The 24,719-nt window shown below is 42.8% G+C and overlaps 1 protein-coding gene across 17 annotated transcripts in view; it reads right to left on the bottom strand.

The window, feature by feature from the left end:
- Positions 1–24,719, bottom strand: part of LOC117366928 (probable cation-transporting ATPase 13A4) — a 111,921-nt gene that overhangs the window by 37,453 nt on the left and 49,749 nt on the right. For all 17 annotated transcript variants that reach the window (XR_004540661.1, XR_004540662.1, XR_004540660.1 and 14 more), the window contains exons 13-20: positions 22,755–22,943; positions 19,995–20,056; positions 15,897–16,047; positions 9,480–9,569; positions 6,774–6,930; positions 5,518–5,635; positions 2,394–2,518; positions 911–1,074 (exon numbers count right to left, since the gene is read on the bottom strand). Coding sequence is in view for 14 of the 17 variants with exons in the window: in XM_033958975.1 (XP_033814866.1) it covers positions 911–1,074; positions 2,394–2,518; positions 5,518–5,635; positions 6,774–6,930; positions 9,480–9,569; positions 15,897–16,047; positions 19,995–20,056; positions 22,755–22,943 (1,056 nt within the window). In the remaining 3 variants the exon portion in view is untranslated. The remainder of the gene's footprint in view (positions 1–910; positions 1,075–2,393; positions 2,519–5,517; positions 5,636–6,773; positions 6,931–9,479; positions 9,570–15,896; positions 16,048–19,994; positions 20,057–22,754; positions 22,944–24,719) is intronic.

Here is a 24,719-nt window from a genome sequence, read left to right as displayed (position 1 = left end):
TTTAGGATGCCATATATAGAATTTGGACCTAAGTGTCACGTGCAGGGTTACTAGATTTTCCCGTAGGGAATTCTAGGCCCATGGCCATGCCCCCAGGTCCGCCCAGTCCCATATGGCCCATAGCTGTAAAATAGGTTTAGTAAAAAGGGTCCTTATCTGTAGAAAAAACATTGGCAAAAAAATTTGCACCATTGTTTCTCCAGGAAACAAAACAATGTCATATTTATACATTTACTTTTAGATCAAATCTTACATAAAAACATTTTTAATACCCTTCCTGATGCTGTTCTTCCCTCAATGTTTTTCTTTTTTTTTTAACAATTGTAATTTATCCCTGCCTTCCTTATGTATCTCCAATTCACTATGGATATGATTGTATGTTTATTGTTTTTAAATGGATTTATTTGTCCCCCCCAAATTATCATTGTAATACGCATTGAAAATATTTGATATTGCGTTCAAATCAAAATTTCAATAAACTTGAAACTTGGGTAGTATAATCCCATATTGTACTCAGTGCTGGAGAGCTAAGCATTCTTAGGGTTACCAGATTTTATTTTAGTAAAATCCGGACCCCCCCTAGACCCGCCCACTCAGTTCCACCCATCCCTGCCCTGTTACGTCCAAGTCCCGCCCCCAATCCTTCCCTAGCCCCGTCCCCCACTGCCAGCTCTCATCAGGCAGGACGGCATCTGCGTATACGCGGATGCCCTCCCGCCCGACGTGATTTCGAGGAAGCTTTTCAAAACCTGGACAAAGGAGGACATTTCCAGGGCTGGTAACTCTAAGCCTTCTGCTGTATTTAAATATGCATACTTCGCAACCTGCAGTTTTACATGTGCAAAATGAATCTGCAGAATTTTGTCAGATTATTTTGATAAAACCAAGTTAGTCCCCCGGCAATGCTCACACTGCTGTCATATCCGTTCCGATTAGGATCCTCCATTGGTTGCCAGGCAATGGATGCTCTGGTGGATTCTTCCGGTTCAAGTGCTTCAACCAGGATTACTTTACCGGCCTTTGGAATGATCCCAGAATTCCTTGCAACGGTTACAGCAGTCTGCAGATTGTCACCTGGAAAGCAAAATGCATGATTTTTTTTTCCCAACATTTTGATTAAAAGCAGCAAAAGAAATCAGAATAATTTCTGGATTGAAGCAGATTACAGTGTGTAAATCCACATAACTCCTCTTCTGATAAAAGCCCATTGCTTCCCATCCATCACCGTGTTATTTATAAAACTCTATTATCGATTTCTAAAACAAGAAACACTGGACAGCCGGAATTCATTAATAAATTTTTGATACCGCACACTACATCGCGTTTTCTTCGTTCCTCGGAGCAAAATTTATTAGCAATTCCAACCCTGAATCATATCAGCACTAGAAGAAACACTATCTTTTCAGTAGTTGCCACAACCCTCTGGATTTCGGCACCAAATGCTCTAAGAGAGATAACTAATCTTGAGAAATTTAAATATTTTCTTAAGACATTCCTTTTTAAAGATGCCTTTCAAGTATAAGGATTTTTAAAAATTTCTTTATTTTTTATGAGTCCTCTTTCATTGGACTTATTTGTTTTTAACCCCTTCCTTATGTTTATACCTTTAAATCTTACTTTTCTTTAACCATTGTAGTTCTACCCTTTTTTTTGCACTCGTACCCATTTGTCTAGTCTAGTATGTTATTGTTTTGTCGAGTATGTTTTCTTGTTAAAGTTATGTTAATTTGTATCATTTGCTTTTACCCTATTTTAAAATGTATAACCACCTTGAAATAAATTGATAAGGTGGTATATTAAATTTTTAATAAACTTGAAACTTAAACACAAGTTTAACAGGTAAACCTTAGAACCTAGGGCAGGGGTGGGCAACTCTGGTCCTCGAGGGCAGGAATCCAGTTGGATTTCCAGGATTTCCCCAATGAATATGCATCAGATCTATTTGCATGCACTGCTTTCAATGCATATTCATTGGGGAAATCCTGAAAACCCGACTGGATTCCGGCCCTCGAGGACCGGAGTTGCCTACCCCTGACCTAGGGCCAAATGAGAGTAAGCCCTGTTTTAAGACCGGGACATACCTGTAATCAGAAATAACATCGTTGACTTTGCTGTACAAATCAACTAAATTGTGAGATTTTTGCAAAATTTTGTCTATATGTTTTATTGTGTTTTCAATTTATAAGATTTTTGCCACAAGAAAATCATGATGTGGAAAATCCTCAACTCAGGAATAATCTATCCATTATTGTTTAATTAACACCAAGTCACATTAAATTGAAGTCTACAATAGAGGAGGGTGAGGGGTTGAAAAATGAATTCGTAATTACAAATTCAGAAAAGAAACTTATTACCAACCATGAGCTGCAAAGAATGTCCTCTATATGAGATACCTGTAATCATAACCATCCTGAGCTTGGCGTCGCTGAGTTCCCGCAGCACTGGCACAGTCTCCGCCTTCAGCCGATTCTCCATTATCAGTAGACCAAGAAATTCCAGATCACATTCCACTTCTTCCCTTAAAACAAGACAAGCGCATTGCTCTAACTATAAGAAGGGATTATTATTGCTCGAGTAACCGGGTGTTCACAGCACGAGTTTGGATGTTGAATCAGCCCCTCCCCCCTTCTCCTGCCCTTACCAGACAGGACTCTTTCCAAACGTTTCCTGCCAATTCCTTGCAAGGTGATGGAAGTTGTTGGTGCAATCTTCAATGTAACAATCTGCATATGTTTTGCACCCTGTGGCTCAGTGGTTTCATGATGATTCTCGTACTTTAGGATGATGGAGAAATCAAACATAACCCATGGTGCTAATAGATAGCACATCTTATTTGCATGGACCTTTCTGTAAGCTTAGACATTTTAAAATTATGGTCCTTTAACCCCCCCCAAATTCTTTATACGGAGCCTTACGTTATGCAGGGAAATCGATCTGCGTGCACAACTTAATTAACAGGCTTAATTGATGCCGATAATTGGCAATTCCAAGCAATGGGTTCAGAGTGAATGGGCTGGCAGTTGAAAGTCGTTTGATGTCAGTCCTTTGAAACCTACACACAATCGTGATATAACTGAACATCACGCTATGTAATACATTCAGCCATGAAGATTTGCAGATTCACACCTGTGCTCACATTTGCTACTCTTTGAACATCACTTACATCAGGTCTCCTGAGGCAGAGATCGAAACGGGGCCGCGTTGGGACCCCCAAAGCAATATACAGAGCTAAGTGACCTGTGGTGGCAGTTTATACTGTAAAAAAGTGAAGATATTCATTTCAAAGTAGAAAGACTATAAAACCTTGAGCTTTTATTGCATTCTTGAGTTTTTTTGAATGTGCCCTATGAACTTGTTGAGTTGCTATGACTGGAAGGTGAACTCTTCTCTCAGGGAGGTTTAAAAGCCTTCCCTTCAGAGTTTCATATCTCTGAGCTTTTTTACAAGCCACATAGGGCTACATTTTATTGACTCATTTATTATTGAAACCAGTTGCTTTACTATATATATATAGATAATTGGCAATTAGCACATCATAAGGGGGAGGAGTATGGACAGATCAAGGGCATTCCTAAAACCTATGTGCACGGTTATAGAATATGTTTGATGCCCACAAAAAGGTTTGCACAAGTTCCTGGAGGAAAAGTCCATAGTTTGCTGTTGAGACAGACACGGGGAAAGCCACAGCTTGCCCTGGGATCGGTAGCATGGAATGTTGCTATTCTTTGGGGATTCCGCATGGAATGTTGCACTCTTTGGGGTTCCGGAATCTTGCTTATTCTGAGATAATGGAATGTTGCTACTGTTTGGGGATTCCGCATGGAATGTTGCACTCCTTGGGGTTCTGGAATCTTGCTTACTCTGAGATAATGGAATGTTGCTACTGTTTGGGGATTCCGCATGGAATGTTGCACTCCTTGGGGTTCTGGAATCTTGCTTACTCTGAGATAATGGAATGTTGCTACTGTTTGGGGATTCCGCATGGAATGTTGCACTCTTTGGGGTTCTGGAATCTTGCTTACTCTGAGATAATGGAATGTTGCTACTGTTTGGGGATTCCGCATGGAATGTTGCACTCTTTGGGGTTCTGGAATCTTGCTTACTCTGAGATAATAGAATGTTGCTACTGTTTGGGGATTCCGCATGGAATGTTGCACTCTTTGGGGTTCTGGAATCTTGCTTACTCTGAGATAATGGAATGTTGCTACTGTTTGGGGATTCCGCATGGAATGTTGCACTCTTTGGGGTTCTGGAATCTTGCTTACTCTGAGATAATGAAATGTTGCTACTCTTTGGGGATTCCGCATGGAATGTTGCACTCCTTGGGGTTCTGGAATCTTGCTTACTCTGAGATAATAGAATGTTGCTACTGTTTGGGGATTCCGCATGGAATGTTGCACTCTTTGGGGTTCTGGAATCTTGCTTACTCTGAGATAATGGAATGTTGCTACTGTTTGGGGATTCCACATGGAATGTTGCACTCTTTGGGGTTCCGGAATCTTGCTTACCCTGAGATAATGGAATGTTGCTACTCTTTGGGGATTCCGCATGGAATGTTGCACTCTTTGGGGTTCCGGAATCTTGCTTATTCTGAGATAATGGAATGTTGCTACTGTTTGGGGATTCCGCATGGAATGTTGCTACTCTTTGGGGTTCCGGAATCTTGGTACTCTTTGAGATTCTGGAATGCTGCTACTATTTGGGCTTTTGCCAGGCACTTGTGACCTGGATTGGCCTCTGTGAAGACGGGATACTGGGCTAGATGGACCAATGGTCTGACTCAGTAAGGCTATTCTTATGTTTACCTTGGTCTAAATGGGTGAGCTTAAAGGTTATGCAATGCACTAGCACTTAACGCGATTCTATAAGGTGCGCATACCTTTTATAGAATCATGCTAAGTGCCGTTCTAGTCAGTGCAGATTTTTGGGGGCACCATATTAGGGGATCATAGTCAGTCGTGCGCGAGACACCAGCGTGCCAACAATGGAGGGCAGACAATTCAGTGCAAGACACCAGCGCACCGCGGAAAAACTTAATTTTAAAGAGCTCCGAAGCGGGGTGTGAGTGGGGACCCCCCCCTTTTAACGCATAGTGTTCACGCTGCTGTTGGGGGGGTTTGGGGGGTTGGAACCCTCCATTATAGAGAAATCAGAACTTTTTCTGATTTTGGGGGGGGAAAAGTTCCGTTTTCTCTATAATGTGGGGGTTGCACCCCCCACACACCCCCAACAGCAGCGCGAACAGTATGCAGTAAAGTGGGGACACCCCTCATCGGAGCTCTTTAAAACTAAGTTTTCCTGCGGCGCGCTTGTGTCTTGCGCTCAATTGTCAGCGCTCAATTGTCAGCGCGCTGGTGTCTGGCACGCAATTGTCCTGTCACCGAATTATGGCCCTAAATGTATCTGAGTTTACAAAGAGCGCAAAAGAGATGATAAGAACACACAGAATTTATCCTGTTAATTACATTGTCCAAAGTCCAATCACAGTTTCAAGAAGGCTAGGCAGATCTTTCTTACCTCATAATATTATCCATATTCTCATGCTCCCGTATGCGCAGGTTCTTAAACGCCAGGGCAATGACTCGGAAACCTTGTAATGTGTAATGCTGGAGCTCCCTTGCAAAGCTGTCCGGGACTGTTCGAGATAAAATATTTTCATAGGCATATAATTTGGGGTGTAACTAGAATGAAATCTAAATATCAAATTCTCACCAGGATCCTTGGCTGGCAGCGATACGTACGAGGTGGAGAAAAAGGAATGCAAACACATCATGATCCACTTGGAGGCCAGTGTCCTGGCTAGAGGTAATCGGGCTGCTATTTAATTATAAAGTTGCTTCTCTGTGTATTTTTAAAAATGATATGGACTGTAAGTATCAAACTATTTTAATCACTAAGGCCCAGATTCTATAATCTAAGGTCTTAGGTATCTGAACCAATCAGAGTCTTAGGCCCCTCCCAGTGCATCCCAGGATGTACCGGGAAGGAGGGCCTAAGGCTCTGTTTGGCTCAGGTACCTAAGGCCCCTCCTATGGAATATAGAATCCAGGCCTTTAGTGATTAAAGTAGCAGAGTCAGAGGCTGCAACGGACGCATGGAAAAGCACACAACGAGCCACTGGGTACTTTTGTCGATTAAATTCCATCGACGCTATGCAAGGTAACTTTAGCGCATCCAGGCCCCTTTCCCTTCTCTTGTGATCTGAGCTGGATCTATAAGAAAACTGCCCCCAGGGCTTAGCTGGGATACAAGGAGATGCTATCAAAGGCAGGGAGGGGTTTTTCATAGATGACATTTCACAAGTACTTGTCCTTTTTTATCTCTCTTAGCTGCCAACACTAATTACCAGATAGTTTGAAGTCTTCCTGGCCGTACTTTGACCAGAATTCAGCAAACTATTATGAATATTGCAATTGTCTGGGTTTTTTTTATCACATCTAAGTTGAACTGTTTCAGCCATCGTGCTGTAAGGTTCTTCCGAGTGCACTGAGTACAGCGAAACATCAGTTCTATTCATTTCGCTCAGATCCGACAAGACCCAGACAACCATAACAATCACGACACCAGCCATGGAAGCCTAAGAGAATAGATTGTGGCACTGGCAGGATTTCAACATTTTTCCATCTACCAAAAAGCATCACGCGCTGATGACCTCTGAGGTCCGAAAGTCATCTTCATGTTTGTTGAGAGACAGTAACAGCGATGAGAATTCCTATCAGGTCTGTCAGTGGAAGACAACTCAAGATGTTACTCTAGAGTTCACACTCCCTCACCTGTGTCTGGCTTGCAAAAACTGACCACTTTCTCTGGTGCTCCCTTCATGAAAGCAACAACCTTAGCCTCTCCCATCAGCTCGACGATAACAGACATCCTCTGCACACTGGAGGAGAAGGGGAACTGATGCAGGATGGAGATGCCCTCAATGGGAACCTGAAAAAAGGAACAGATACGCTCTGTTGTAGCAGTGCTAATCAGGGACTCATTGAGAAAGACAATTGGATCCAATATTCAGCGCTACCTAACAGTTAAATAGCTCTGATTGGGCCATGCCTGGGTTTTCAGCTGCTGAAAATCTGGGCAGATTGTCACAGAACTATCCAATCAGTGTCTGGAGTGCTCCAGGGGTGAAATCTGGATGGAGCCAGGAGTTACTGAGGGATAAAAGAAATACGTAGACTGCAAATTCTTCAAAATGCCGCAATAAAAATAATCACTAAAAGAAAAAAATTTCGATCATGCAACTCCCCTTTTAAAGGAAAAGCATTGGTTACCCGTAAATCACAGAATCACATATAAAATAGCATTACTCAACATATTCCCACAAAATGTTTAAGATCCGAAGAAAAATCTTTACGAGTAGTCCCCTCGCTAAAATTCATTTATTCAAGGAGGGCTGTGATTTTTTTTCTGTTACAGCCCCTCAAATTTAAAATTCGCTCCCGTTCAACATAAGAGAAGAAAAATTACTTAGTAAGTTTAAAAGTCTCCTAAAAAGTTGGCCTTTTAAGGACGCTTTTAACTGATTCATTTAAATTATATTATTTTACAGTGGACTAGGCGTAGTGCTAAGTGAAAATTAAGTGGGTAACCTTCCCCAATCTCTTGTTTCATTACCTTTCCCTTTTTATTTGTTTATGAATTGTATTTAATCCTCTTTTTTTTCTCCTCCCTTTTTCAAACGTATTATTTTATCAAAATCGTACTACCGTAATTGTCTTGTTTTTTATTTTTTATTTTAACCCAATTTTTAACTAAATGTAAATCGCACTGGATTTGGATTTTGCGATCAAATCAAATGTTTTAAATAAACTTGAAACTTGATATTGAATGGCAGTGCCTGGATAAGTATCCAGTTAATTTGGGACAGCAGAAAGACAGACCTAAGTTTACCCAGTAGCTACCACCGTTTCACTGATACATATAAGCGGTACCCAAGTAACACCTCATGAAAACTTTCCGGTAGGGTTACCAGACGAGGACATATCCGGAGGTCCTGGCGGCTTTTCAAAACCCGGCACTTTGTCTGGATTTTGAAAAGCTTCCAGCTAGCAGCGACGTCAGGACAGCATCTGTGCATGCACGGATGCAACTCGGTGATGTCATGTGCATGCATGCGACATCATCGTGTCATACCAGTGTATGGGCAGATGCTCTCCCATCAAGTGAACAGGTTGGGGGGGGCGGGGCTGTCGAGAGGCAGAATGGGGCGTGGCTCGGGCAGAACGGGGTGGGGCCTTGGGTCCGGATTTTCATTCTGGAAAATCTGGTAAAATAGTCCGCCTAAACTTGATTATTGTAATGCCCTTTTTAAGGGCATTTCTCTGAATGAAACAAAACGTTTGCAAATTATTCAAAATGCCGCCATTAAACTTATAACTAAAACTAGGAAATTCGACCATGTAACTCCTCTTCTTAGGAAAGCGCATTGGCTACCTATAGCTCACCAGATAACATACAAATTATGCATACTTACTTTTAAATCCCTATGTTATAAAACTCCAACATTCCTATATAAATTATTAATCCCGTATATTCCAAATAGAACGCTGAGATCCAATGAACAAAACCTATTGACGATCCCGTCTCTTAGGGTTGTTAATACAAGACGGCAATTCATTTTTTCAGTCATTGCAGCTCAATCTTGGAATTCTCTCCCTATTTACTTGAGGGAAGAACGTAATCTGGAGAAATTTAAGAGTAATCTAAAAACTTTTCTTTTTAAGGATGCTTTTGATAATTAGTTAACAATCTGCTGGTTAAAAATTCTTATTTTATTGTGTTTTTTTTTGTTCTCCCTGCCTTTCGTTTTTACCCTGATTGCCTTACTTTTCTTTAAGGAATTTGTATTTCATCCTCTGTTTTCCTTGTGTTTACTGTTTGTTAAGTATGTCTTTTAGTCTGTTTGGATGTAAAATTGTTAACGTACTGTATTCTTTCCCAAAGATTGTAATTTTTTTTTAAATGTTCATCGCTTAGAAATGTGATTAAGCGATTAATCAAAGATTTTATTAAACTTGAAAACTTGAAACTTAAAGTTGGGCACCTACACTGGCACATGTGCCGATGTGGTTACCTAGCTTAATTGGTTAATAGGCTTAATTGGTGATGACAATCAGCACTAACACCTCATAATTACCATTAATCGTAATCCGTTCTGAGCTCTTCTGGGAGAATGGGATATAAAATCAAAGAAATAAATTGGATTTGGTGGATACTTAGGTGCCTAACTAAAAAAAAAATGCAGGAATTATAGAGGAGAAAATGTGAAACCATGTGAAAAGGAAGGGGGTTTTGTCCTTTCTCTAGCTTTCCTTGGGGGGGAGGGGTCCTGAATATTAGAGAGAACATTTGGGCTCTAGGAGAGAGTCTTTTACTGGAAAGACAGTGGGAAACCGACGAGCAGCTACAGCTAGAAATGGTCCAGTTCAAGGTTGGGTGAATTCTACACTTACATGGTTGACAGGTCTGCTGTTACCTACCTTGCTGGCTGTAGGTCCTGGTTTGATGATTGGGTTTCCTTTTGGAATCTCTTCCTGATTGGTTGTCAGAGCACTAGAAGCATCTATTTCCTGTAGAGAATCAAAATATGTACAAATGCAAAAGGACCCAGGCAAAGTGTATTATTAAAATAAATAGCACATATCAAGCTAATAGGGTATTTAGGGTGTTTAACTGAGGAATGTTGTGTTAAGAGGAAATCATAGTAATAAGATTATTCCAAGTGTCACCCGTGCTCGCCACCTAGCCGAAAGGGGCATGTGTTGGAGCCCACCTGCCCAGCGTGGTTCCTAGTGCCCGCCCCTTCCGGCACCCCATTGGCCTATCCCCCTCCTTTCCCCAACCCCTCCCCATGGTTGGCACAGCCTTGGCCGTTTTGTCGCCGCCGCCCACCCCACATGGGGGGTAGGGCACTCTTCCTTTCCAAGTGTCTTAATGCAAGGCACTAAAGAGCATGAGAAAAGGTGCAGAAGAGGATGGGGGATTCCTCCTGGCCCCTGAAGCTCAGGTAAAGTGCAGGAGAGAAGCTCAAAGGGTGGGGGTTTAATTGTGGAGGGTGGAATAGTGGGGTGCAGCCCAGGTTATAAATCAGGTACTTAAACATTTTCCCTGTCTGTCCCAGTGGGCTCACAGTCTATCTAATGTAGCTGGGGCAATGAGGGATTAAGGGCTCCTTTTACGAAGGCGCGTTAGGGCCTGAATGCGCGGAATAGCGTGCGCTAAAATGCCGTGTGCGCTAGCCGCTACCACCTCCGCTTGAGCAGGCAGCAGTTTTTCGGCTAGCGCGCTAAAAACGCTAGCGCACCTTCGTAAAAGGAGCCCTAAGTGACTTGCCCAAGGTCACAGGGAGCAGTGCTGGATTTGAACCCACAACCTCAGGGTGCTGAGGCTGTAGCTCTAACCACTGCGCCACACTCTCCTCCGTCATTGGGTGCTACTTGTTCGCATGCTTTATTTTTCTTCTTTTAGAAATTTTCAGGCTCCGTTTTCATGTATTTAATAATTTTATAAGGAACATGAGTTTGTAAAACATCATTTTACACACTCAGGGTGGATATATACTTTTAAAAATAGGTGCTGAGGAATCATCGAGGCTACTTTTAAAAGACAGATATACTTTCCAAGGGCAGAGAATGGGGCAAAGCGGGGTTTTTTGGTGGACTGACGAATTGGACAACAATTTACAATCTCATCAGTATAAGCTCTAGACCAGGGATGTCAAAGTCCCTCCTCAAGGGCCGCAATCCAATTGGGTTTTCAGGATTTCCCCAATGAATATGCATGAGATCTATTAGCATACAATGAAAGCAGTGCAGGCAAATAGATCTCATGCATATTCATTGGGGAAATCGTGAAAGCCCGACTGGATTGCGGCCCTCGAGGAGGGACTTTGACACCCCTGACCTAGAGCCTCTAGAGCAGGGGTGGACAACTCCGGTCCTCCAGGGCCGGAATCCAGTCGGGTTTTCAGGATTTCCCCAATGAATATGCATGAGATCTATTAGCATACAATGAAAGCAGTGCATGCAAATAGATCTCATGCATATTCATTGGGGAAATCGTGAAAGCCCGACTGGATTGCGGCCCTCGAGGAGGGACTTTGACACCCCTGACCTAGAGCCTCTAGAGCAGGGGTGGACAACTCCGGTCCTCCAGGGCCGGAATCCAGTCGGGTTTTCAGGATTTCCCCAATGAATATGCATGAGATCTATTAGCATACAATGAAAGCAGTGCATGCAAATAGATCTCATGCATATTCATTGGGGAAATCCTGAAAACCCGACTGGATTGCGGCCCTCGAGGAGGGACTTTGACACCCCTGACCTAGAGCCTCTAGAGCAGGGGTGGACAACTCCGGTCCTCCAGGGCCGGAATCCAGTCGGGTTTTAAGGATTTCCCCAATGAATATGCATGAGATCTATTAGCATACAATGAAAGCAGTGCATGCAAATAGATCTCATGCATATTCATTGGGGAAATCCTGAAAACCCAACTGGATTGCGGCCCTCGAGGAGGGACTTTGACATCCCTGCTCTAGACACAGTTTTACATAACCAGAACTTAAACTTTTAATAATAATAATAATAATGATAACTTTATTTTTGTATACCGCCATACCCAAGGAGTTCTAGGCGGTTCACATTTGTTTATCAAAAAAAATTACAAGTGGTTCAAAGCAATTGAACAATATTAGAAGCAACAAAGTAGTTGAGGTTAGAGAGAGGAGGGTGTGTGTAGGACAGTGGGGGGGCGGAAGGATTGAGGTGGGTAGGCTGGGTAGGGAGGTGGAAGGGGAAAGGGGGAGGTTGTGGTTCATTGGAGGGGGGTGTTAGGTGTCTTGACCATGGAATAGGTGAGTTTTGAGAGATTTTCTAAACCCGAGGTAGGTGGGGGCCTCAAGGACAATTTGGGCTAGCCATGGGTTCAGTTTAGCAGCCTGGAAGGTGAAAGTTTTGTCAAGGAATCTTTCGGAGTGACATAGTTTTAGGGAGGGGAAGACGAACATCTGAATTCTGCGGGAGTGGTTGTTTATGCGATTCAGGTAGAAGTGAGGGTTTAAGTAGCTTGGGGATAGGCCAAATACTGTTTTATAACAGAAGCAGGTGAATTTGAATAGGACTCTGGATTCAAAGGGTAGCCAGTGAACTTTGTGGTAAAAAGGGGTGACATGTTCCCATTTTTTCAGGCTGAATATGAGGTGGACCGCGGTGTTCTGGATCATTTTAAGTCTCCTAGCGGTTTTCTTCGTGGAGCTCAAGTAAATAATATTGCAGTAGTCCAGTATGCTATAGCTCTATATTTATACCCTAACAAAATCTTAGCTTATAAAATAACCATACATAATCAAAAATCAATATTACAGCACAACACAAATCAAAACTTTAAAACATCCAAAAACCACCCTAAGTTGGCACTTGGACATCCTGGTCTAAGTGCCGATAATCAAAACCAACTTTCTGGACATGCAGCAGCCCTTCTAAGCTGCTGTGGGTCCAGAGATCAAAGGGACATGTTGAGAGGTGTGTTATGGGCGGGAATCGGGTGGGCTTCAACTAGGACGTACCCCAAGCATAATCAAAGCTTTCCTAGAGGGAATTTAGACGCTGGCAGTTGAGTTGCGTCTACTTTCCACAAAGGTGCCCAAACTGACAAGAAGACCACTGAAGGATTTGAGGTATGACCTGACCTTCCTCTCCCAGTGATCACAACCGCCTCCCACCACTCAAAGAGCAAAAAAACAACAACGACCCCCATAGGCAGAAGGAATCCCCATCAGCTGAACCGCCAGGAACCCCCGAAACCGGCTCAGCTGATGGAGATTCCTGGGGCAAAAAAGCTAGACTAACTAAACTAAACTAAACCTTGGGTTTGTATACCGCACCATCTCCGTAGTTGTGGAGCTCGGCACGGTTTACAGGAATTGTAATGAGAAAGGAACTCCATGGAAGGGCTAGATGAAGATCAGAGGGGAGAAGAATGTTAGAGGGCTAGGATGTCAGAAGAGGGGGGAGTGTTAGGTTTTGGAGAAGAGCCAGGTTTTCAGATGTTTACAGAAGGGTTGAAGAGCACTCAGGTTTAGAAGAGGGGAGGTAAGGTTGTTCCAGAGCTCGATGAATCTGAAGGAGAGGGAAGTCCACAGTTTTCCTGGGTGGGAAATGCCTTTTAATGAGGCATTTCCCACCCAGCTCATTTTCAAAAATAAAAGATAGACGATTGACAGCTTTAAAAATGGACATTTATCCTGCGGGGTTTGTGGACGGCTTGCACAAAATGTTCAACCTCAGACTTAGGCCCATTTTTTGATTATGTCCCTCCACACGCAGATATTGGGTAAATAGAAATTTGGAGATTACAAAATACGGCAATTCGATTAATATATAATCTGCGGAAATTTGATCATATCACCCAACATTTGAAAACAGCACATTGGCTGCCAATTAATCATCGCATTGTTTATAAATACTTTTAAAGTTATACTGACAGACACCGAAGAGGGAGTGGAAAATATGAAAAAGGATCTGCAAAAGTTAGAGGAATGGTCTAATGCCTGACAACTAAAATTCAGTGCAAAGAAATGCAGAGTAATGCATTTGGGGATTAATAATCGGAAGGAACCGTATATGCTGGGGAGGAGAGAAGCTGATATGCACGGACGGGGAGAGGGACCGCATTTTGTACTGTTTGTAAACGTTTCAGTTGCCCAACTGTTATTCCCGATAAAACTTTTGCCTTCCAGGCTGCCAAACTGAACCCATGGCTAGCCCAAATTGTCCTTGAGGCCCCCACCTACCTTGGGTTTAGAAAATCTCTCAAAACTCACCTATTCTTGGAGGCAAGGAGGATGGCAGTTTGAGTGCAGAGCTCCTCTCCCTGGACAATCTGCCTGCTTTTAAATATCAGCAGCAGTGGGAGATCAATTGCTTTTACACCTAAGCAGCAACGGGACCAACCCACCAACCTCTGCAGTCCATTGGAGAGATCAATCTACCTGCTTTTACACCTCAGCAGCAGCAGGACCAGCCACCACTACCAAGAGACCTTTGCCCTGATCCAGCCAGGCATGTGAGTTCCTCCCTCTGCAGTCCATTGGAGAGATCAATCTACCTGCTTTTAAATATCAGCAACAGTGGGAAATCAACTGCTTTTTACACCTCAGCAGCAGTGGAACTATCCGCAACTACCAAGAGCCCACAGATTCAATCCAGCCAAGAGTTTGAGCTCCACCTCCCCCTGCAGTCCACTAGGAAGATCAACTGTTTTTTACACCTAAGCAGCAACAGGACCAGCCACCACTACCGAGAGCCCTTTGCCCATATCCAGCCAAACAAGTAAGCTCTTCCCCCAGCATTCCGTTGGAAAAATCAATATGCTTGCTTTTAAATATCATCAGAAGTAGGAGATCAACTGCTTTTACACCTAAGCAGCACCAAGACCAGCCGCCACTATCGAGAGCCTTTGTCCCAATCCAGCCAGACGTGTGTGCTCTTCACCATACAATTTGTTGGAGAGATCAATCTGCCTGCTTTTAAATATCAGCAGCATTGGGAAAACAACTGCTTTTACACCTAAGCAGCAGCGGGTACATCCGCAACCACCAAGAGCCCACAGACCCGATCCTGCCAGGAGCGTGAACTCCTCCCCCTGCAGTCCATTGGAGAGATCAATCTGCCTGCTTTTAAATATCAGCAGCAGTGGAGATCAACTGCTTTTACATCTAAGCAGCAATGAGACCAGCCACAACCACCGAGAGCACTCAGACCCGATCCTACCAAGAGTGTGAACTCTTCCCCCCCTGCAATCCGCTAAGAAGATCGACTGTCGGTTCCGGGAGGCTTTCCCGCAGAGGAGAGAATCCTGCATTCACCGTGGACCTCATCTGGGGCAGCCTCCTTGGAGCGGCTGGGGCACGGGCAGTGTGTCTGGGAGGGAATGCATGGATGGGAGAACATCGCAGGGGAGAAGACATAGGCATCCTGGGACTGTCGGCCAGAAGAAGCCCTTTCTGGATACGTCAATCGCTCCTCCTAAACTTACTTGCTCCACTTCATCACTGACGCTGACCCATTCTGCTTCTATTCCTTTCTCTCCTCTCTTCTACCTTCCAAAGTATTTAGATCAATGCTGTTTATTTTATTTTTATTTTTCCTCTAACTCTACTTTTCACTTCACTATTACCCTCCAGGTACTTTAGTTAGATTGTGAGCCTTCGGGACAGTAAGGGAATTTTCCAAGTACCTTTCTTATTTCTAATCTTAATGTATATTTTCTGTAAACCGCTTAGAACCTAACGGATGTAGCGGTATATAAGAAATAAATTACATTACATTACATTACATTATTCCATGGACAAGACACCTAACACCCCTCTCCAATGAACAACAATCTCCTCCTCCCCCCTTCCACCTCTCTTTTCCCAACCTACCTACCCACCCCCTCCCCCCCTAACCTACCCCCCTCTCTTCTCCTAACTTCATTCTACCTCCTTGCTCCTAATATTGTTCAATTGTTTTTAAACCACTTGTAATTTTTTGTTAATCTAATGTAAACCGCCTAGAACTCCTTGGGTATGGCGGTATACAAAAATAAAGTTATTATTATTATTATTATTATTATATACCAAGTTGCCATAATCCAATTTAGATAGAACTAAAACATGGATTAAAGTATGTTACGATTTCTCATCCAAAAAATCTCGAATAGCTCTAAGTTGTCTTAATGCCCCAAATCCTTTCACAACTGTAGATGAAACTTGCTTCTCAAAATTCAAATGAAAGTGAATTATAATTCCCAAATACTTAAAACGATCTACTTTCCCACCCAATCTACAAAAATACAGCAAGCAAGAAACAAAAGCATACATATATGTTAATGTGAGAGTAGGGAAAAATGATAAGTACCCAATTGGTGCCTTCAAACATTTTCAGGTCCAAAGGATCTCCCTGGACTTGTCCATCAAGGACAATTAGTGAATGACAGCTGGCCATCGCTCCCAGTAGAGGACTCCAGGGCAGGGTGTTCCCAGAGGAGAACTTGTGAACCTTCAGGAAACTGAAACAATTTAAGACTAAAGTTAAATATATATGATCTGAGAAGCGTGCGATCTATATTGTAGCTTCAAAAAACAGTTGAAAAACACATCTCTTTACTCAGGCCTAATGTATAATAATGTGAGAAAATACTGATGGTGACTTAAGGATACTTGGTATATTTTTTGGGTTCTTGATTTTTGTATGTTATGATTTTATGTTTGTGTATTATACTCATACTAGTATTTTAGCCCATTACATTAACGGGTGCTAGAATATATGTCTGTCTGTCTTTATTTCTGTCTCTCTCTCTGTCCCGCTATCTTTCTTTCTGTCTGTCTCTCTCCCTGGCCCCCTTTGTCTATCTGTCTTTCTGTGTCTCTCCCTGTCCCTGTGTCTTTCTTCTTTTCTTTCTGTCTCCCTTCCTCCCGCTGGTGGTATGTCTGTCTTTCTTTCTGTTTCTCTCCCTACCCCTGTCTTTTTCTTTCTGTCTCTCTTCCTCCCGCTGTCTTTCTTTCTGTCTCTCTCCCTCCCTGGCCCCCTTTGTCTGTCTGTCTTTCTGTCTCTCTCCCTGCCCCTGTCCCTGTGTCTTTCTTCCTATCTCCTTCCCTACTTCCCTGTGCAGCAGCCGCAGCATTCCCTCTCCCTCCATTTACCGCGAGAGGAGCCTGCATGAACCGAACAGCCCGAGCCCCGACCAGTGTAACTTTCCGGCGGCTCCTCTCACGATCGCCGCCTTCTCCGACGCAGGAGCAGCTCGTGAGAGGAGCCGCTGCAGCGTCTTTTAAGTTAAAACAGAAACTTCGGCCCGGCCTGTAGGTCAGGGGTTTCTCGGGCTGACCGCCACCCGCTGCTGGTGGCTCCGTGCTCTGTGCTCGCCCGCCGTGGCCTGCAGCCGCCGACAGCCACCGTGGCCTAACGCTGCCGCAGCCTGAAGCTGCCTCGGGGGAAGAGAGAAAGAGAGAGAGATTCGCGCGCATGCGCACTCCTACCTGCGGTGCCCTACAGTGCACGGAAAACGGGAGCACGCAGGTGGGAGTGCGCATGCGCGGCTTAGGGTTTTATTATAGTAGATATCCAGGACATGTAGACAATAAACACCGAGTTGGATCAGCAGGAAGGATGTTAAATAAATTCTCAAGTTCTGTGAGCATCTAGAATGGGCCCCGAAGAGATTCTGGGTGTGCCACAAGAGGTTCCAGAATTTTACTTTAATTTTAAAAATCCCCTTCATAAGTATACACTAGAATAGATGTTATGAGTGTCTGTGTGCATAAGGATACAACCGCCCAGACAAGCATCATTCTTTGATGTGATTGGTCCTGTCTGTCGGTCCAAATTAGATTGCAAGCTCTTCTGAGCAGGGACCGTCTATTGTAGGTTAAATGTACAGCGCTCCGTATGCCTTTCAGTGCTATAGAAATGATAAACAACAGTAGTAGCAGTCCTTGAAAATTAGCAGCAAGTAATTTTAGTTTTATTTTTTACGCAGTGGTTTTCCTAACTTGAGCAACAAAGTAATCGAGGCTTTGTTACCGTTTGGATCTTCTTATCTTTGTGAACTTGGATTTTCAGCTTGGCCAGAAATTAAATCGAAACAAAGAGATCGACTGCAGATGGTGATGGATGATGAAATGCGTGTTTGCTTGTTCACTATCGAGCTGCGCTTTGAGTTCATGTGTATTAAAAAAAACAAGCACATCCATCCCATTGATTAGCAATTTCATTCTATTTACTTTAGTTTCACCCTTGTTACAATTACCCATACATAGCTTAAAGAACTTTAAATAAATTTAATTTTTTGTTGGTTTTGCTCTGTTTACTGTGCTGCAAAAAACATATGCTCCGTTAGTGTGCCGTGGCTAAAAAAAGTTTGAGAGACACTAAGAACATAAGAATTGCCGCTGCTGGGTCAGACCAGTGATCCATCGTGCCCAGCAGTATGTTCACGCGGCGGCCCCTAGGTCAAAAACCAGTGCCCTAACCGAGACCAGCCCTACCTGCGTACGTTCCGGTTCAGCAGGAACTTGTCTAACTTTGTCTTGAGTCCCTGGAGGGTGTTTTCCCCTATAACAGCCTCCGGAAGAGCGTTCCAGTTTTCCACCACTCTCTGGGTGAAGAACTTCCTTACGTTTGCACGGAATCTATCCCCTTTTAGCTTTAGAGAGTATCCTCTTGTTCTCCCTACCTTGGAGAGGGTGAACAACCTGTCTTTATCTACTAAGTCTATCCCCTTCAGTATCTTGAATGTTTCCACCATGTTTTGTTCCTTTTGTCTTATACAAGCTTTGATTTTATCTGTGTAGTTTCAAGTTTATTAAAACTTTGATAAAACGCAAATCATAAATTCTAAGCGTTTTACACCCAAAAATTTAAAAAGGGGTCCAGTTAAACTATTAATGACATATCTTTACTTACATGAGATAATAGGATAGTGGGGAGAAATACAATTTGAAAGAAAGAGAGAACAATTAAGGATAATAACAGGGGGAAAGGGAAAAATCCATTTTAGTGTAGAAAATGAGCGAGGAAAGCCCCATAGATCAATTAACAGTCATCTGCGTCTTTAAATAAGAAGCTTTTGAGGCTTATACCCCCATCGATTGAGATATTGCATCTGATGCAGACCTGTTCTGGCCGGTTGGTGACTTGACGTGGTTAAAGAAGAAGCCCTTTCTGGAAACGTCAATCGCTCCTCCTAAACTTACTTGCTCCACTTCATCACTGACGCTGAAACCGTGGATTGAAGACAAAGTTTTATTTTATTTTTCTTTCCAGCTTATGATTTATCTTTAATCTTATCTATTGTTTTGCCTTTTGTCTTTGTTTTGTTCTATTTTTCCAGAATTCTACTGTTCAACGGCTCCCCCTTCTGCTTCTATTCCTTTCTCTCCTCTCTTCTACCTTCCAAAGTATTTAGATCAATGCTGTCTTGTTAAAATGTTTATTTTATTTTTATTTTTCCTCTAACTCTACTTTTCACTTCTCTATTACCCTCCAGGTACTTTAGTTAGATTGTGAGCCTTCGGGACAGTAAGGGAATTTTTCAAGTACCTTTCTTATTTCTAATCTTAATGTATATTTTCTGTAAACCGCTTAGAACCTAACGGATGTAGCGGTATATAAGAAATAAATTACATTACATTACATTACATTAAATATACTCATACTTCCCCTGCATTGATCAGTTTGCCCTGGCTACCAATACATGAGCCCACTGAAGTCAATATTTGCTCTTTAATTCATTGATCTTTGGGGCCCTTTTACTAAAGTTTAGCACACACACATGGAAATAAGTAGGTGCTAAATGGGTCGTGTGTTTGCAGCCCGTCCTTCATATTTGATCAAGACTTTTTCTGGCCTTTGGCTGGGTCCCAGCTTCTTGCTTGCACTCCGTGAAGATTTAGGGCTCCTTTTACTAAGGTGCGTTAGGGTTTTAACACACGGAATAGCGCGCGCTACATTTCTCCGTGCGCTAGACCTTAACGCTAGACATTGAGCTGGCGTTAGCTCTAGAAGCGTAGCGCGCGGTGATTTCCTGCGCGCGCTAAAAACGCTAGCGCACTTAGTACAGTTGATAAACCTGAACTACACATACGGCTCCTTTTACGAAGCTGCGTTAGCGGTGTAACGTGCGTATTAGCGCGCGCTAATTTGCCGGCCGAGCTTGCCGCTACCGTCTCCTTTTGAGCAGGCGGTCGTTTTTCGGCTAGCGCAGGGGTTAGCGCACGTTAAAAAGGTGCTAACGCGGCTTCGTAAAAGGAGCCTATAATGACGTTGGGAGGGTTTTACAGTTATTCTTCATTCTGAGACGCAGTCAGTGAAAAGCGCCAATGATGAAGCGATGGCCTCACAGCCAAAACATGAATCGTGTTGAGTCAACCTTGATGTTTTTCGTCTCTTTCGCTGTTGCTGGGTTTATAATGGGAATAAAGACAGAATGTGAATTTAATCCGTAGTCGGGCATACCAGTCTCTGGCTGAAGGGATGACACCCCACAAATCAAGCCCATCTTCTGTTAAGGTGCCAGTCTAGGACAAAACAAAGCAAATCTCAAATCTTATTCTGATATGGAGATGCTAATAAGACAAAAATTGGGTGAAAATATGCAAAACAAAGGGAAGAATTTAACTCTGATCACCCGAATCATACCAACTTTTCTAAAAAAATTTCAATTGCAGTATAATTTATGAAGAAACAATTTAATAAATGTATGTGTCCTAAAATTTTAATAAGTATTAGGTACATAGGGCTCTTTTTACCAAGCTGCAGTAAGCCCCAGTGAGTGAATCCATGAAAAATTAGAAAGACTAGGGGGCAAACGATAAAGTTACAGGGAAATTCTTTTAAAACCATTAGGAGGAAATATTTTTTCACTCATGAGAATAGTTAAGTTCTGGAACTCATTACCAGAGGATATGGTAACAGCAATTAACATAGATGGGCTTATAGGTTTGGACAAATTCTTGGAGGAAAGGTTCATAGTCTGCTATTGAGAAAGACATGGGAGAAACCACTGCTTGCCCTGGATCGGTAGCATGGAATGTTGCTACTCTTTGGGGATTCCGCATGGAATGTTGCTACTCTTTGGGGATTCCGCATGGAATGTTGCTACTCTTTGGGGATTCCGCATGGAATGTTGCTACTCTTTGGGGATTCCGCATGGAATGTTGTTACTCTTTGGGGATTCCACATGGAATGTTGCTACTCTATGAGGATTCTGCATGGAATGTTGCTACTCTTTGGGATTCCAGAATCTTGCTTACTCTGAGATAATGGAATGTTGCTACTCTTTGAGGATTCCACATGGAATGTAGCTACTCTTTGGGGATTCCACATGGAATGTTGCTACTTATTGGGGATTCCACATGGAATGTTGCTACTTATTGGGGATTTCGCATGGAATGTTGCTACTTTTTGGGGATTCCATATGGAATGTTGCTACTCTTTGGGGATTCCACATGGAATGTTGCTACTCTTTGGGGATTCCGTATGGAATGATGTTACTCTTTGGGGATTCCACATGGAATGTTGCTACTTTTTGGAGATTCTGCATGGAATGTTGCACTCTTTGGGGTTCTGGAATTTTGCTACTCTTTAGGAAATCTGTATGGAATGTTGCTACTCCAGATTAAATATGACATTCGTAATAAATCATTCAACAAGCAAATAATAAGAATGGAGAGTGTGGCGCAGTGGTTAGAGCTACAGCCTCTGCACCCTGAGGTTATGGGTTCAAACCCCATGCTGCTCCTATGACCCTGGGTAAGTCACTTAGGGCTCCTTTTACTAAGGTGCGCTAGTGTTTTTAGCGCACGCATGAAATTACCATGCGCTATACCACGCAGTACACTTCTAGAATAACGCCAGCTCAGTGCTGGCATTAAGGTCTAGCTCGTGGGGCAATTTAGCACGCTCTATTCTGCACCTTAACAAAAGTAGCCTTCAATCTTCCACTGCCCTGGCTAGATTGTGAGCCCACAGGGACAAAGAGGGAAAATGCTTGAAGTAACCTGGATGTAAACCTGCAAAAAGGCAGTATATAAGGCCCAGTCCCTCTTCTCAGTTCAAAACACTCATGGTTCAAAGGTCAGCACACCACAAACCCATACCACAATTAGAAACTTTTTCCTATTTAAATACCGACTGTTTGCTTCAGTTATACCTCCCAGCCCTGCTTACAATGCAAGCTGTTTTTCACCATGATAGCTTTATTGAGGAGAGGGGGAAGAAGACAATTTTCAACCAGAGCAAAATAACTGATTAAAGGGTCTTTTTATTAAGCTGTGGCAAAAAATGGCCTTAGTGCATCATTACATGGGTTTTTCCCACTGCAGCGGTAAAATATCTGATGTTCAGCCATGAAATCATGTTACGGTTGGCACGCAACCCTTAGGTGGTATTTCTGTGTTAGCACTCACTAATGTGGATGCCCTTGCCCATTCTTCATCCCCTGATGTGCCTCGTCCACCCAAAAATGTATTATAGCATGTGAGTTAGTGCATGCTAATTTGTCAGTTACTCAGGACACCTGAGCATGTCAAAAAGCGGCATTAGGTGTGTGGTAGCATCTAACACAGTTTAGTAAAATAAGCATAAGTGTTGCTATAGTGGCTCAGACCAATGGCCCATGTTGCCAAATATCCTGCTTCCAACAGTGGTCAATCCAGGTCACAGGTGCTTGGCAGAATCCCAAAGAGTAGCAACATTCTATACAGAATCCCAAAGAATAGAAATATTCCGGAATCCCAAGAGCAAGAAGATTCCAGAATCTCAAAGAATAGCAACATTCTATACAGAATCCCAAAGAACAGAAAGATTCCGGAATCCCAAAGAGTAGCAAGATTCCGGAACCCCAAAGCATAGCAAGATTCCAGAACCCCAAAGCGTAGCAAGATTCCGGAACCCCAAAGCATAGCAAAATTCCAGAATCCCAAAGAGTAGCAAGATTCCAGAATCCCAAAGAGTAGCAACATTCTATACAGAATCCCAAAGAATATAAAGATTCCGGAATCCTAAGAGCAGTAAGATTCTAGAATCCCAAAGCGTAGCAAGATTCCATGCTGTCGATCCCAGGACAAGCAGTGGCTTCTCCCAAGTCTAGGCTTCTAACTCATTTATCCAGCTAGCTCACTGTGAAAACTGCCTTCCCCATTGCTAAATTGTAAAACAAGTAATAACTTGGGTGTCTCTTAGTGTCTTCTACTGCTTAGTATGCAAAGTACCCACTTTATCAAAGCAGAATAGATTCAGTCTTCCACAAACGTTGATCCTCTGGGGGCTGGTGCACAAGATACCTTTTCTTTTCAGTTTCATGTTAGCGAACACGACAGTTAATGCCAAAGCAGCCGGTAGCATAGGAGATACAGCCACCGTACACAAAATGAGGGCCTTGACTATTATCTCCCGGACACTTTGCTATAAAGCCAAGAACAAGGGAAAAAAAAGCATGAAATATCATTTTCATACTATTTATTTTAAAACTCTTTAAATCCTATCATTAGCAAGTAGCCATAAAGTAAATAACCAATGACCCATCCCTGTCCCAGATCAATGATGTAGGTCAAAAGTTGAAATCAGAGATGATCCTGGTGATCCAAATTAAGATCAGCTTAAATCTTCACTTATTATTGTCACTGAAGTGAACTGGAGGACAGGATTTTATAGAAACTTACTATCAAGTGGAAAAGTTAATTTTTTTGATCAAAAAATCAATGACTACCTTTCTTTTGTAGGGAAAACTGACAATTCTGAAACTCTTAAACAGGGGTAACATCCCCTCCATCCCTGTAATCAGGAAAAGTGCTAATTAGAGACAAATTTTTCCCTGGTCCCGCAGGAACTCAATTTTCCCATCCCGTCCCCAAAAGTTTTGCTCCATTCCTGTAAGCTCTGCCTTAACCGCAGAAGCCTCGGACACTTACGATTTTAAAGTGTTTGAGGCTCGTGCAGATGAGGACGGAGCTTAGGCATTGGTGGAATGAGGCCTTATGTCATCACAATCTGAGCTCTAGAATGTTGCTACTTAGGATTTTAAAGTGTTTGAGGCTTGTGCAGATGAGGACGGAGCTTGCAGGAATGGGGCAGGGATAGGAAAAGAACTTGCCGGGACGGGAAAATGAGTTCTTGCGGGTTCGGGGAAAAATTTGTCCCCATGTCATTCTCTAGAATACATTGCTTATACGGTTATCAGTTAACCAGCACCCATGCGGATTTATAGATACCAGATAAATGTAGATTCTGGTTGCTTGAGAGTTACTATTTAAAATAGGCCTAACTAATACTATACTCCATACTATTCCATACCATAAACTGTTCCAGACAAACTTCTGGACAAGTAGTAGGCTAAGCATGGGTGTACTCAGGTGTGGCGTTCCAAGTTTACAGTTAAATTTCCGCCAGAAATTGATTTAATTTTCATTTGTATTTAAGGTATTACGGCATTTCTTTTGATTTTTTTTCTAGTTGCTTGAGAGTTCTGGTTAATTGAATTCCGGTTAACAGAGAGTCTACTGTACCTTGAACTGAATTCAGATTGCCAAATAATGTAAGTGCACTTGAATAACAAATATATATTAATTATTTGATGCCTCTTTTCCGTCTGCAGGAACACTTCTTTCTTTAACCCTGCTAAAAAGGCGCACATTTTGAAACTGGCAGAGGGGTCGAAGAAGGCAATTTTCAACAAAGCCAATTGAATAGAAATAAACCCAGGTAAATGTGCATGAGTCGAGTCTCTTTCATTTGAAAGGAAGCTTTGGAATGAGAGGGCATAGGATGAAGTTAAGAGGTGAGAGGCTCCAGAGTAATCTAAGGAAATACTTTTTTACAGAAACGGTGGAAGATGCTTGGAACAGCCTCCCAGAAGAGGTGGTGGAGATAGACTATGTCTGAATTCAAGAGGGTCTGGGATAGGCACGTGGGATCTCTCGAAGAGAGGAAGAGATAATGGTTACTGCGGATGGGCAGCTGTATGACCTCACAATGCAGGTGCACAGAGCCTTAGCCTATAGGAAGAGGAGATGCAAATGTTAAGAGCCTTAGCCAATAGGGAGAGGAGAGATAGTGAATGCTGCGGATGGGCCATTTGGCCTTTATCTGCCATCATGTTTGTATAACCAGAAAGTTCTATGACCTCACAATGCTGGTGTAAAGAGCCTTAGCCTATAGGAAGAGGAGATGCAAATGTTAAGA

The sequence above is a fragment of the Geotrypetes seraphini genome, chromosome 9 (assembly GCF_902459505.1).
Source record: "Geotrypetes seraphini chromosome 9, aGeoSer1.1, whole genome shotgun sequence".
Lineage (NCBI taxonomy): Eukaryota > Metazoa > Chordata > Amphibia > Gymnophiona > Dermophiidae > Geotrypetes > Geotrypetes seraphini.
Note: the sequence above shows the minus strand (reverse complement) of the source record. Positions and strands in the feature narration are given on the sequence as shown.